Source organism: Meleagris gallopavo, chromosome 1 (assembly GCF_000146605.3).
Source record: "Meleagris gallopavo isolate NT-WF06-2002-E0010 breed Aviagen turkey brand Nicholas breeding stock chromosome 1, Turkey_5.1, whole genome shotgun sequence".
NCBI lineage: Eukaryota > Metazoa > Chordata > Aves > Galliformes > Phasianidae > Meleagris > Meleagris gallopavo.
In genome coordinates, this window is record NC_015011.2 from 88,096,235 (window position 1) to 88,110,745 (window position 14,511).

The window sequence follows — 14,511 nt, forward strand, 5'->3', positions numbered from 1 at the left end:
TTTTTGGTTGTTTGTTCAAGAACAGCTTCACTATAGCTGTGAGAATTGGTTTAGTGCAAAGTTAGTATTTCCACTGTTAGGCTTGCTGTTCAATAGCCAGCCGTTCATTCAGCCCACCCTTGTGTAATGACAAAACAAATGACTCTGTAAATATGAGGGCAGCTCTGAAAGTAATGCCTCCTATTTTATTATTTTGATCCATGACATCAGAGGCAGGTGGTGGTGGTATGGAGATCAAATATTCCCAATAACATGTCTTTACATATTGCTGCAATGCAACAGATGGCAGCAGAGGAGCAGTCTGACAAAATAGCATCTGACATGGAAGTACAGATGGACTAAAGGTGTATCACTGAATTCCTCCATGTGGAAAAATGGCACCCATTGACATTCACTGACACATTTATGAACATTGATGGAGACCAAACAGTGGGTGTGAGCACAGTGAAGTGAAGTGAAGCATGTTTCAGCAGTGGCAGCAGCATTGTGAAATACATCCACATTCCAAATGGCCAGGCACTGTTGTCACACAACATGAAATGAACAACATCTCAATCAGCTCATCTGTGCGAATTGACAAATGGTGGTGCCAATGTTGAAAAACATTTTTTTTGTAGCTGAGAACTTGCATAATTAAAGAATAGTATTGTAGTCTTTGTATCTGTTCTAGTTTCCATGGAAGTAAGTAGAATGCATTACTTTCAGCATAAAGAATGTATGTAGATATCCAAATGACATTTTGCTTCCCAGCAAACTTTTGCTCCATTCACAGTCTGGAACGAATGGCTCTACTGCAAGCGTAAGGACAAAATACTGTTGTCCATCACTGTGGAATCTGGTCCCTGACCTGTAACGTCAGCAAGGTCCAACTCCCTGATGTGCACAAAGGTCTTCACGTCTGCATTGGTGAACTGCAGATCATCACATCCTAATACGCAATAGAGCTCAGTTTTTCTCTTGTCTGTTGTCACTGGCATTGGTGAGCTCATTAAGATAAAGTGCTCTGCAATAAAACAACTGTTATTGATAGTTGTATACAAAAAGGCAAAATTTAACTGGAGTGGTGGGAAAAGTAAGACAGCATGAACTCAGTGTTCCATGCTCTATAGTTTCCCAGCATTAGAAGAGGATAACAGGAGACCGTATGATTTGTGCCCAGTTCAGGGCAGCAGGTCCCTCCATCCTTTTCTTGTGTTAGTCCTTTCTCAGCCAGTTTTCTCATGTTTTTATTCTCAATGCAAATATTATATAGCTTAAATATACTGCATACTTAGGCAGCGTTTTCAGAACAGGTTGATTCAAACATCATTTCCCACCATTCATATTCACATCTGACAATAAAATGCTCATGTCCATTACTGCAATAAAGAGAAAACAATCATGCAGAAGACTGACTCTTAAGACACCTGCTGTATTCACTGCACAGAACAAGCCCGATGTGCTATTTTGCATTATAAAGCCTATGCAGAAGTTAATGTATCCACACAATAATGAGTCATTATGTCTCATTAGAGGCTCAGTTTGCAAAGTCCAAAGTGTACAAACAGAGGCATATAAGACAAATCTGAACTAAGCACTGTACCCTGCCCTCTGCCTGTACCAGCGGTTCACAGGTGTCTGGTAAATGATTTATAAACTCAAAGATAACAAAGTATAAAACTGTAAAACTATCTCTGCTTTATGAAGCAAGCACTTTCTGGATGATCTGAGATGTCTCTGAAAATGTTTCAAATTTTGATGTCTGTTCTGCTGCTTACAGGTAAGTGCACGGCACCCTGTCTCATATCAATCCCTTCTGGCTTGTTAAATATGTAGCTGGCAAAAAAACCACATGATATCACCAGAACAGTCCTGATGGGAGATAATTAATGGGAAATCACTGCAGCAGGGACATATGGGAGAGTGGGTGATCACAAGACTGCATAGCAAAGTCTGTGAAATACAGTCTTGATTCTGCTCCTTATGATTACTTCAGAATCTCTTGCCACTGAGCCTTTCAGGTGTTATGAGTTGAGGACACTTTCCCAGCTGAAAGAGAATCTTACAGGATGTTTTCTGATCTACTAAAATTTTTAAGAGAGCTTAGTGCTTTTTCTTTTTTTTTTCTCCTTTCTCTCCTGGAATCTTTCCTAAACATTGTTCTGCTCTCATCATCATCATTTATTGCTCATCAGAAAACACAGAAAACACAAACAATTAACACACATCTGTTTCATAAATGATGTCTTGGGATATCTGATTCAAGATTGCTTAAGGGGACCTGCCTTTTATTTATTTATTTATTTTAAGCTCTCATATTTTCTGATTACTGGACCTTTACAACACCTAAAATCAAGAATCACTCTGTAAAATTTGGAACAGTATGAAAATGGATGGAGCAAGGCTGCAGCACCAGCAAGGCTGAAAGAATGCTTTTCTCAAAGAAGCACACATTGCTACAGTCCATGCCCACTTACTTATTCCTCACTACATTAGAACAAAGTAGGCAGGCATTAAGTGACTATAGACTTCCTGGGTGATTGCCTGCATCATGGAAAGATGCTCCACCCATGCATGCATTAAAAGCATAATCTGCGTACTTGAAGAACCTTAAGAACTAAGGCAAAAATAGCATAGTATTGACAAATATTTAATCACAAATACCAGTATGTTCTGTGAATTGGAGCCAAACTCTGCTCTTTCTCTGAGATTAGGCTGCAAAGAGGCTCTGCAGAAAGGGAAGGGGGTAGAAGGAGCCTCCGTCTTTCTACTGCATGCTAGAGTGCAAATTAGATACCTTCCTCTCCCCTTATCTGCACTTCCTAATCTGCTGTGCATCTGAGCTTGGACTACTCCTGAGTACTTGTCTGTCTGCTTGAACCTGACCTCCTTCCCATGAAAGTTCCACTTGGAATTAAATAGGGAGGACAGCACCCTGCTGCCCTTCATGTGGAAGACTCTTATCTTTGCTCCCTTTTGTGTCCGTCTTTCACAGCAGCCTTGCTTGCTCTCCTTCCTGGGTTCCTTTTTTAAAAAGTGAGAACTACTTACTGCTGATTTCTAATGAGCTCTTAAAAGTTTTTATTGATCGCTGGCAACAAACAGTTCAGCTTTTCATTAAATGTGAATCTTTTCACAATGGAGAAGGCAGTGGTGAATTAAAACAGAGTCTGCAAGGCTCACTGATGACAAACTGACACTTCATCACACCCTCAGCTCAGCCACTATAAATCACTCCTCAATATTAGACCACCTCCACACCTCTGGGAACAGGCTTGCAGGGCTGTTTGCTGGCTCCCTTTCTCTAATCTCTGCATAGTGCAGCAGCAATGGATAGAGCATGGGAAGTGATGTGCTGGCATCATTGCTGAATGGTCTCAGATACCTGACTGGCGTGTCCTGTTCATTCACTCAAAGTTGAACTGATAGCCACGTGTGGATTTAGGAAAGACTTTTCACCAAGATCCACTGAGCAGGACCTCTATTTTTTAACCCTTTGTTGCAGGGGAAATAATACCTTCCCTAGAATTATCCAGTAATTTTGCCAAATTCACCTGCTATTTTACCATACCTGACAACATTCCTGATCCCAGTGTGAACCTGCTGGCATCACACCAACAGTACGTTCAACACATAATTCTGCATTGTGTCTGTATCTTGACTGCCTTTGCTGAAGAGGGAATGATTCTTCATGATTCTTCATGACTGAGCTCTCCCTTCCAGTTCAAGTTCTGTGCTGTAAAATTAAGAACTGTCAAAGAATAAACACTACAGTATTTTAAAAATAGAGACCAAAATTTTACAGTCTACAAGTATTTGCATGGTGTTGAAGCATTCAACAATTGGTGACTTTATACTATGTAGTTGACAGGTATTAGAAAATCTAATTTAAAGGCCTGCTACTTTCCGAACCCTTCAAGATACATAGCCCATGTGCATGCACACATTTTTTTCACCATTTGCAAAAGCAACATTCGAACATTTGATTTGAGCTTAGCTGTGCTTTTTGACTGGAAAAGGCAACAAAGATGGCCTGCAGAATCCAAAAAGCTACTCCTGCAGCCATCCATTCAAGTATGTGAAGTGCTGACAGACAACAACACTTCAATTTCCACAGCATCACACAACCTAAAGAAGTACTTCTGTGGAAACAAACCAGCCACTTCCATGCTGCTTTACTTTTAGTGCTTATTCTGTTGCGCTGTGGTATGCCGAGTCCTTAGGTGTTGCAAATAAATTGATCAAAAATGTAAAATATCTCAGAAATAGTAAATAAGAATCTTTTAATTCATAAAGATGCTTTACATATGATTGGAAGGTTATCTAAGAAAGACCAAAAAACTCAAACAGAACTCAACAGCCAAAGGCCAAGTCCTGGGGTATGACTTTGTGAGTCATTTCTGAATTTAGACAGCTGAAGCATGAGGGTCCATTTTGGCCCATTCCTAATTTTAAGACATGCACCTGAGCTGCAGCGTTAGATTTACCTTTTCAAAGTTCCCAACACGTCAGCGTCAACAACGTCAGCAAGGTTGAAGTATACAAGGCTGATGCTTAGTTCTGCTCAGGTGCTGGCTTTAAGTGCTGATAACACCATCAGCCTTATCCCATGAGCTGACATTTTGACCAGGCAATCACCAAAGCTGATAATAAGAATTACTAAGCTAAAAGTAAGGGAGTCAGAGCAATTACTGACATTCGACATTTAAGTTCATTGATATAAATAACTTCAGCAACAGGTTTTCAAGTTGTCAGAAACTTGAAATACTCTTCAGAATTGAGACAGAAACAAATAGCTCCAGTTTATATGAAAATGTCTGCAGTGAATGATTGAAGTGTTGCTAAGGAATTGTCTTTTTTTGTACATATCACAGCAAATCAGACCACTTTTCCCTGTGGTAGATGTAATAGATTGTGGTCCCAAGCTATGGCATCACTTCTCACCCCTTACACAGCACTGCTGATTTGATTAAAGAGTGCCTGGGTAAGGGGAAGAATATTCTATCCTAAAACAAGTGTACAGTTTTGTCATTTTATCATTTAGCTCTATCATCAGACATGTAAATGATGGCTTGCCTTCTCTCTCCAAGGACTGCTAAGCACACAATGGCTCCTACTTCTCAGCTTTCAAGAAGAGGAAAAAAAAATCAGTTAAATGGGTTCCTAAATAGGCAAAGGTGCCAAAATTTAACCCCATCCTCACATTTTCTCTATGTGGTGACGTGGATCATGATGCATTCAGCTGGTCAAAGATAGCATTGTTCTAGGAAGATTCTGCAGTTGCATCTAGCTGAGTATCTTCCTTTCAAAAAGTTTATTCTTGCACAGTAGAGTTCAATTTCTGCTTAACCCTAGTGTTAAGAGATTTTAATTCAGAATAATTTATGATACATGCAGGTTGATTTTATATTTTATGTACAATTTTCTTTCTATACTATATTATATATTAATATATAATATTTTTCAATGTTATTATTATTATCTTGGCATTCATAGCTATTTGATATACCATTTCCATACAGTGCTCTTGACATTCAAATATGTGTTTGCTGTTTTGACAGGCATGACAAAAGTTTACCACTATTTCTGTTCTCTCAGGTTTGGTGTTATACCAGTTCACCCTAATCCAAACAGAGATGCTCAGAAATCATCATAGCAGTAATGGCTGCTAGTAATTGTTCCCACTGGACAGTCTTTTGAGGTGTAGGGACAGACAAAACTATCTGCTGAAGACAGTAATTACACGAGTTAAGCATCTGCTTGCAAAAAACAGCCCATTTTTTTTCCTATTATTATTTGCTTTTCATACAAGAATGTTGAGTGAATCTCCAGAGATGATGAAAGGAGCTACTCTAGCTGGTAACGGCTGATACAGTCCTTGCAACAGTTCACTTCTGCATTCCTTCTGTTTTCCCTTTGGACCATTAATCCTTAAAAATGCTTTTCAAATAACATTTTTATAAGAGAAAAGAGGGATAAGAGTATTGAATGAAAACATTAATGTACAATGTGTCTCACAGTTCTTAACAGTAGGTTAACTTTGTCTCTCTACAATTTGAATTTTTTTCCTGTTTTCCAGCTCAATTTTATGCCATGTGAGCAATTTCATTAACTCTTATCTACCCACCTGCTCCTAACTCCCTGTAGCTTCATGCCAAATGCTCTGCAGCAATGTTCACCTGGTGTCTGAGCTACTCTTCTGCAAGATGTGTTGCATGTGTGGCAATCTAAAGTCCTTCAGGAATACTCTTTTATTAAACTCGAACACCAAATTCATTCACAAACATTTAGTAAGGCATTCAAAAGGTGGAAAAAAATTATACCCAGATTGAGAAACTTAAACTGAGGCAAGGCAGATGTTATTTGCTGAAGTCTATATACTTAATTCAGAGGAGCTACTTGTAGATCTGGTGCCATCAGAGCAGATGTCCTTATCCATGCGATCTTTTAGACCTTGCTCTCACAGCTCTGCGAGAACACAAACATTCCTCACTGGATACAGGTGCAGTCAGAGGAGACAGTGTGTCAAGAACGGAAAGTTAATACCCTTAAAACACAGCACTCCGCACCAGAGGAGCCAAGGCAATACCTCACTGTCCCACCAGTGCAGCCACAAGCTCATTCTGTGAAGATGCTGGCAGTGGGGAAAGGAAACACAAAAACCCTGAGTTGCTGAATGATTGTTTTTTGTAGCACACCATGAAGCCAGAAGGCCAAAGCTCAGACTGGTGATAAAATTTAATGTTTAATGGCCCTTACTAACTATATATATATATATTTAAACAAAAGTGCAGCCTGCTACAGAGCCAATTGCCAATCCCAGTTCAGTTACTTCAGTCCAGAAACATAATCATGACTTTACAAAATATTTAATACCAAAAGAACTCCCAAATTCACTAAAGGAAAGTTAACAACTCATAGATTTTCTACTGGATAATTGTAAGTTGCCAGAGAACTACAGAAATTTGGCATGAGATTAGTTTTATCTTGCACAGTTCTGGAACAGTCCTGTAGAAGCTTAATGGACAAATGAAAGAAAAATAATTTTTCTTTCTGAGGCCAAGCTTTTTTTTTTTTTTTAACAAGCACGTTCTTGGCTATGAAGAGAAACAGCAAACATCGTGCCTTACAATGCTGCTTCCTATAAGCATTTTCTATTTGAAAAGCTGAAGAGTGACCATATCTGTTAGTGGTCAGCAAAGCTGTCAATAATAGCAAATGATCTGATTCTACACAGCATAGTGCATGAAAGCAAATGTTTGATGTTTTCAGATTTCCTCTTAGGAAATCATGAATAAGGACACTGGAGAGTGGTCAGCGAGGCAGTAGCTTGCCCTGCAGAACCCCTCCTGTAAGATGCTACATACATGAATTCAAGTTCTTGGCCCATCTGTACTGACTGTGTGCAGGGCATCCTCAGGGGTCCACTTAAACCCATTCAGCCAAGTTGCAGCTCAGTTGTTTACTGATTCCGGCCTCAGTTCAGCTGATTTATCAGTGTTTAAACTTAATTAGCAGCTCATTAAAAATTTTAAGTTTCAGACTGAAGTGCTATTTCAGAGCAGTTTAACTCTAAATGAATTTCAGTCTCAAAAACTGGAGAGTCTCAGAAAAGTCATTTCCTGTACCAAGGCCTTTCATATGAAATTAATGAGGATTTCAGCCCTTTTTCCTTTGGCAAAATTGTCATTTTAAAAAGATATACAACAAATTCTGCATCTGGGATGACCTTAAAAGCAGTATAAAGCAGTGTGGTAACGAGATGTACAGTATCCTTTCCTTACAAAATCATTTCTATGCATGTAATTTCTATACCACTGCAAATGAGAATAAATACATCTAAACCAGGAACATAGTTAAATTCATAGGTAGGTTTAGGTGCATTTTCTTGAAGCCTAGATTTCTCAGTACACCTGAGACCTATGCAATACCAATCTTTTTTTTTTTTTTCCTGTCAAAAAGTCTTTTATTAAAGATAAAGTAGTACTGTAGTTTGATTGCAAACGTTTCCAACTGGATATGACAGAAGACAATAATTTATGGAAGGTGTTGTATTAATTTCAGGCTTAAAAAACTTACCAAAACAAAGAAAACTTTTTGAAGCTCTATAGTAAGACTATCTCGGACTTCTTTTAAATAAGCCATCATTACAAAGAAATTTTTATGGAGTACAAAATATGTGTTTTTTTTGTTTGTTTGTTTGTTTTTAAAGCGCACATTCTAAAAATATTTTTCTAATCATACACATATTGCTCAGTTACCATTTCAGGTGCTCTTGGAATACTTTTTCTGACAGAAGAATCAGCAAATCAGTTTATACGACTTAAACGACAAATACCATATTCTCACAGCTACTGGGACCCAAGCAGCAGCCAGAATACTTGGGGATACTCGGTGGCTGAGCAGGTATTTCTTCCACCTTTTTCACCTACTGAAAAAGAAGAAAAAAAAAAAGCAAGCAAATCCTAAAGGGCAGATCTGGGACTGGCAAAAAACAGGAACCCTTTAGGGGCAAGAGAGGACACTTGTTGTCTGAGCAAGTAAGGTTTCTCCATAGTCACATGTAATATTCATTCAGCTCTGAATGCTCTTTTTCTGTTTTGATCTACTTCAGATTAGTGAATCATGGACAGCTCTGAGAGACACAGCACAGTACTACATGGATTTGGGATCTTATTCCTTTGATCCTTCAATTGCCAGGTACGATGGGGCTTCTCAACAGAGTATTTCACAGACTCACAATGCATGTGTGTACCTGAGTAAGTAAAACTGTCAGATACAAGAATGCTAACAATTGTATCTCAGTGCCATAATTATAATGCCAATTGTTGTGTTTATAAGAGGCATCCTGGAAATTAAAGATTGGTCTTCACTGTCTCAGTTTTATGGTTATTTAAATGAAGTCATTTTATTGTGCTAAGCTCCTTCTTAGGAACGCTTTGAAGGAATTTAGTAAAGTCATGAAGAAAAATGTGTCTTTTTAAAAGTCCACAAAATCTAAATTGCAACAATATAGCCTTCATAGTTGATTTACACAGCAGATGGAAAGCAATTCCTGAAAAGAAAAAGGGTTAAAAAACCAACAACAATGCATTTATTTCAGTAACAAAACTGTATTCAGTGCAAAATAAAAGCTTGGCTGAACTAAACAAAGAATGAGACATAGCAGTTGGCAAAAGCATCAGCTTACAACTACATGAAATAAAGTGTCTTAGATCATCATTAAGGAATTATTTATGACTGTGGTAGAACATACACATTTTTTGGGACATCATTTTGTCCAATTTAGGGAAAAAATAATAGATGGCTACATTTAATAAGCACATTGCAGAGCAAACACATTATTCCCATTATAAATTTTTCATACCAAGATAGTTCATTCCTTAGGAATGGACAGGAGTGGGTAGAAGTCATCTCACGCAACTTCAAGTTTCAGAGCTTAAAATAGTAGATAAAAATTAGCAATTTAATTAGTCTACCTGTACCCACCAACAGGAAAACAGGTAAACTTAATGTACTTTAAATTGAATATGCTTTGTTTTAAAATTAGCTTTCATTTTGAAAATAGGTGAAAATGTTCATTTTAAAATAAGGGTTTTTCTGAAAAGCACTTTTTATAAGACAAAACATGGAGAGTCTCAGATTGACCTTTGTAAGACTGTTCCATCTGACGGCTGAAGAAGATGCAAAATGGAAAAAATAGCTACAACTCACTCTTTCCTCGTCAAGCATTCAGCTGACATAGCAAATGAGAGAAAGCATCAGGATATTCTCTCACAACTTCCAAAAATGATATGGGTAGCAATGTGTTGGGATGGCAGTGCGTTTGTCTCATGACGCGTGGAATTACCTGAAGTCACTTTACTTAGTTTTCTTGGGAAAACAAAACAAAAAAATGCCCAAACCTGTCTTTTCCATGAGGAAAAATTATTCAGACAGAAAATATCTAACTACCTCTAATTATAAGTTGCCCAATCCATGTGTCTGAAGGCTGTGATCCTGACAGCTGTCAGGCATGCTGCAAGATGAATTATTCCTCCAGAATGATAATCCTCATGATTGCCATATGACAGGATTATAACTAGTTTACAGAAACACGTTTGTAGGCACTCCTACTGAAGCACATTTATGATTTCAGAGGGAGATTGGATAAGTCCTGGACTGAAATCAAGTTCACAATGCTAGCGTGGCAGAAATTAACATCCGGAACTTTTATGAAGGCATATTGTAGAAAAAAATATAGCCAGAAGTTTCGAAAAATATTTTTGGATAGCAAAACAATGATTTCTGACCTCATTGCTCATGATTATTTGCATTACTGAGGTAACCAAGAAAAGCAAGCCTATAAACCATATGCAGAAATCTGTTTCATGGGCCACACTTCCAAAACAAATGTTGCAAATCTGAAGACCAGAGCTGCTGACAGGATCTTGAAATAATTTTGCAGACTTATTTACTAAAGCCATTTTATTCCATCTTTTCTAGTGACAACATCAGATCTTACATGGACATGCTACAGCAGTCTGGGACGCACCTCCGACAACAGAGTAGGACAAACAATTAAATCCTACACATCTCGCGTCTGGCAATATTAGGACTTGGAGTGTTATCTATTTGCCACAAATTACTTTCTCTCATACCACAGTCTAAACACCACAATTCACACACACAGTCTTTCTCAGTGCCACATATTTTGTGTGGAGAAGTAGTAGAAATAGGATGTAAGTCACAGTAAATTGAATAAAGACACAAAGACTTAGCAGCTATTAAGTTTTACCAATTATGTTAAAACAAACAAAAACAACAAGAAAAAAAACTAATAAGTTTGTTTTCATGTAAAGTTTTTTTTTAAACTATATATATATTTTTTGTAATAGAAAACCACATCTTTATTTCTCAATATTTCACTTCAATTGCATTTCTGAAAGGAAATTAAAAAAAATGGAAATCAGTCACTGAGTCTGGATAGGGAGTTGAGTTTATTTGCTCCAGGTTTGGCTAATAGGAAGAATATACTTCCTACAATTCAAGTATATTTCCAGTTCTTCAAGTACTGTGGTCAAATAGGAGTTTTAGTATGCATCTCTCTTGTGTATACTTCTCTTTCTGCACTTTAAGTTCTGTACTTGAATGCCAAAAATGATGAAACTAAACCTGCCAGCATAAGCTGCTTTTCCTTACCACGTGGGAGTAGAATATGGTGAAAATGTTTATCACAGCTCTTTTCCTAATAAAGAGTGATGACAAAAAATGCTTTTATGGTATGATCTTGGGTGCATAATTTTCCCCATTCTTGTCCATTAAGCCAACTTATTTCAGGACATATTTGGAGAAAGGATTGGGCAGCCACATTTCTTTTGATGTTATTAATATATCAGAACTTTTCAACTGTGGTCAAAATTTCTGCACAGAAAGAGAGGAACTTCTAGGGATGTATAGCAACCTGAAGGGCAGAGTAGGAATGCAGGCAATTTTCCCCATAGAGAGCACGTTCTGTATATTGTGGATCTGAGATTCTTTGCTAGAATGACTACATGCTGATTGGAATGAATGTGAAGATAATGTTGAATGTTCTAAAAAGGAACGTGTATTCTGACTTTCCAGCAGTCTCTATCACATTACTAGGTACAAAACTATCCTTAAGCCATTATTAATTTCTCTGCATAGGACAATGGGCCTGAAATTGCCAGTATTCATTAGCTGAAATGGAAAATTCATTAAACACTTGAAAGAGATAAATGAGGGGGCAAGTTCAGTATATGCCATGTAGAATTTCACATCTTCAGTCATGCCACTTAATTATGAAGTGTTCATTTGAAGATAAGGGGCAACAAATGATGCATAGACTGGGAGACCGCACTAGTTATATGCAGATCCATAGCCATGCCCTTCTGCTTCCTGTCCTCCCCTGACCTTGGGTCAGTCTTGCAGATCCTCAACCTCCTATTGTTTTCCTCAGCATTTCTGTGGGAGTCTGAAGCTTTTCAGCTTGTAGCAAAAATACAAGGTAAAAACAAACAAACAAACAACCCTTCCCCCCAAAAACAGTCAAAACAAACAAAAAAACCAACCAACCAACAGGATCTGCCCCTGCTGGCTGCATACTTCGCTGGTCTCACAGGCAGCCATCACTTCAAGTCACTTGTGCAGCACACTGAAGGGCTGTTATTTTCAGCTCGGCCTTTCTAATCAGTGTTGTTGCTGTCAAGGCAGAGGGTTGGGATGTGCTTGAGAACTGTATTCATGCCTTACACAGTAAGTTAAACCAAAATCAGGGTTAGCTCAGGAGGAGATTTGGAAATGGACAACAGACATCCCCAGAGCGTAGGCAACAAAGTCCGCCAGTGAGATGGAAGGTAAAACACAGTGCATCTTTCCTCATTCACTGTCAGATGGTGAGTTAACTGCCCGATCTTTATGAGCCATTTTATGGTTGTCAGAGCAATAAAATTAGACTATCCACTGCCTTAAGTCAAGTGCCACGAGGACAGTCTTGCATAAGGCTGGCTTTGTGACCGAAATGTCAAACAAAGCCAGGGGATGCAATTTGACTGTTCTGTTGTACTTAGACATGACTAATTCCTTTAAAGGAGTTGTTCTGAAAGCCAGAGCTGCAATCTCCAAAGCTGTAGCTTCAAGCTAATGTTACTAATTCAGATAATTAGTCTTGCTGAATTAAATGGGAAGAATTGTGCACGCATGAGTAGCAGTGGAATATGAAGTGCTTATTTTGTGTTATCAAAATACATGCCACTCATGACAATGAGCAAATGGTTTTCATCCAGACAGTGGATATGAAAATCCTTCTGCTTTTTATTAAGAATCAGGAAAAAAAAAGTATTGTCTGAGTTTGCTTCCCTTCTATTAGCTTCACATAGTCTTTCAGCATAAGCAAATTTGAACTCTTCTTAAGTACCTCTTTCCACATCTTCTTGTTGCCACGTACAGTTTTTCCTCTTTGCTATTTCCACACAGCACAGATACACATACAATTTCTTATTGATGGCAAATCCATAGGACGTTCCTAAAAGAAAGAGAATTTCAAGTGCAGCTCTGCTGATTATGGGCATGGAAATACAAGCCTTAGGGCACAGGATCCATGCAACGGGTGCACAGGAGAGCAATTGCTTTCAGTGTCCAGAAGCTTTGTGTCTGAGCAGTTGAACTGCTACTCGGCAAGAGCTGCAGAACCTCTGGCTAATTTCTGAATACTCCAGTTTCCAGGTCCCGGGGGAGAGGATGAGTGGATGGTGAAAAAACTGCATTCAGACCTGTCTCTGTACAGACATTAGTTGGATGGATGCAGGATAATTTCTGCCAGGTGGTCTTGAGCTGCCAATTCTTTTCTGAGGAATGCCAGCATGATGTCTTTCTATGATCAGTAGAAGTACAGAAATCAGGATGACTGGGTGCCTGCTTGAATACTACCTCCAGCAGAAGGTTTTGCCCAGCTGAGGTGCTTATGGGTATCTGTCCTGTAGAGGTACTCAAGGACTAAGTCAGATCTGCAGCCCCTTTCTCAGACTTCATGCCTACTCCTCAGGTACTCGGATCCCTAATTCTACCTACCCTAGCCATAACAAACTACCTTTGTGATCTCTGCCAGTCTGTCAAGTTGAACTAGAAGCAGCACACAGGTTGAAAAGTTATTGTGGTGGGAGATAAACACATGCAATAACAAGACAACATGACTGTAGGAGCCTTGCTTCATTGGAGAACCAGATGGAAGAATTAAGAGTTGTATGACGTGACAGGGAAATACTCTCCAGTAATAATAATAATAAAAGATTAATACTACCTGGCCTTTCTTTAAAAGATTCAAGACCACTTTAACCATTTCAGCCACTTTAAACAAAGCAAGCAGGGTGAATTGCATGACCCAAGCAACCTGTGTATAACCTATCTTACAAATGCTGGAGAAGAGGTAAGTAGAGAGAAACATTGTTTTCTTTAAGCTCAGCAGAACAAACAAGTAACAGTATATAGAGGTAATGAGAAAATTGTTGGTTTTAGGAGTTGAAATGTTTTCTACAAACAGAACAAGTGGGGTCTGGTTTTCAATGGATGTTCTACACGGTACTTCATTGCTATGGTAATTCTTATGATTGAACCTGGCCTCAAACAATTTCAGTGCAAAGGACTTTTGAGCTTGAATCACGCTGCTTTTATGTACTCACTTTGCACTTGATCTGTTGTCTTAATTTAAACCAAAACAGTTGAGGCAAAGTATTTACCTAATCTATACCTGCTGCTGTAATTTTCAGTGCCAGCAAAAGCGAGCGGCATTCAAAGTGATTTTATGTTGGCTGACTGAATATACAAACCACCCACCCAAGGCAGGTGCATAACCACTCCATATAGAGTGGAAAAGAAGTTATTAGTGTTTTGAGTCATTTGTAGGAAGCAATGAGATGAGTAGCTAGAACATAAAGATTGAAAATTATCCACCATTGATAAGTTCAGTCAGGAAAAGAGGTAAGCATTCTCTGCCTGTGATTATCACCTTACGACAGCCACAAGCATCAGCAATTA

At 38.5% G+C, this 14,511-nt stretch overlaps 1 protein-coding gene across 1 annotated transcript; it reads left to right on the forward strand.

Annotated features, from left to right (window-relative positions):
- Window positions 1-1,641: 1,641 nt before the first annotated feature.
- C1H3orf85 (chromosome 1 C3orf85 homolog) lies at window positions 1,642-11,234 on the forward strand. The gene is made up of 4 exons (XM_031556439.1): window positions 1,642-1,759; window positions 8,237-8,385; window positions 8,594-8,679; window positions 10,465-11,234. Exons 1-4 carry the CDS (start codon window positions 1,711-1,713, stop codon window positions 10,541-10,543), a joined length of 363 nt encoding a protein of 120 aa, XP_031412299.1. The 5' UTR covers window positions 1,642-1,710; the 3' UTR covers window positions 10,544-11,234.
- The last annotated feature ends 3,277 nt before the right edge of the window (window positions 11,235-14,511 follow it).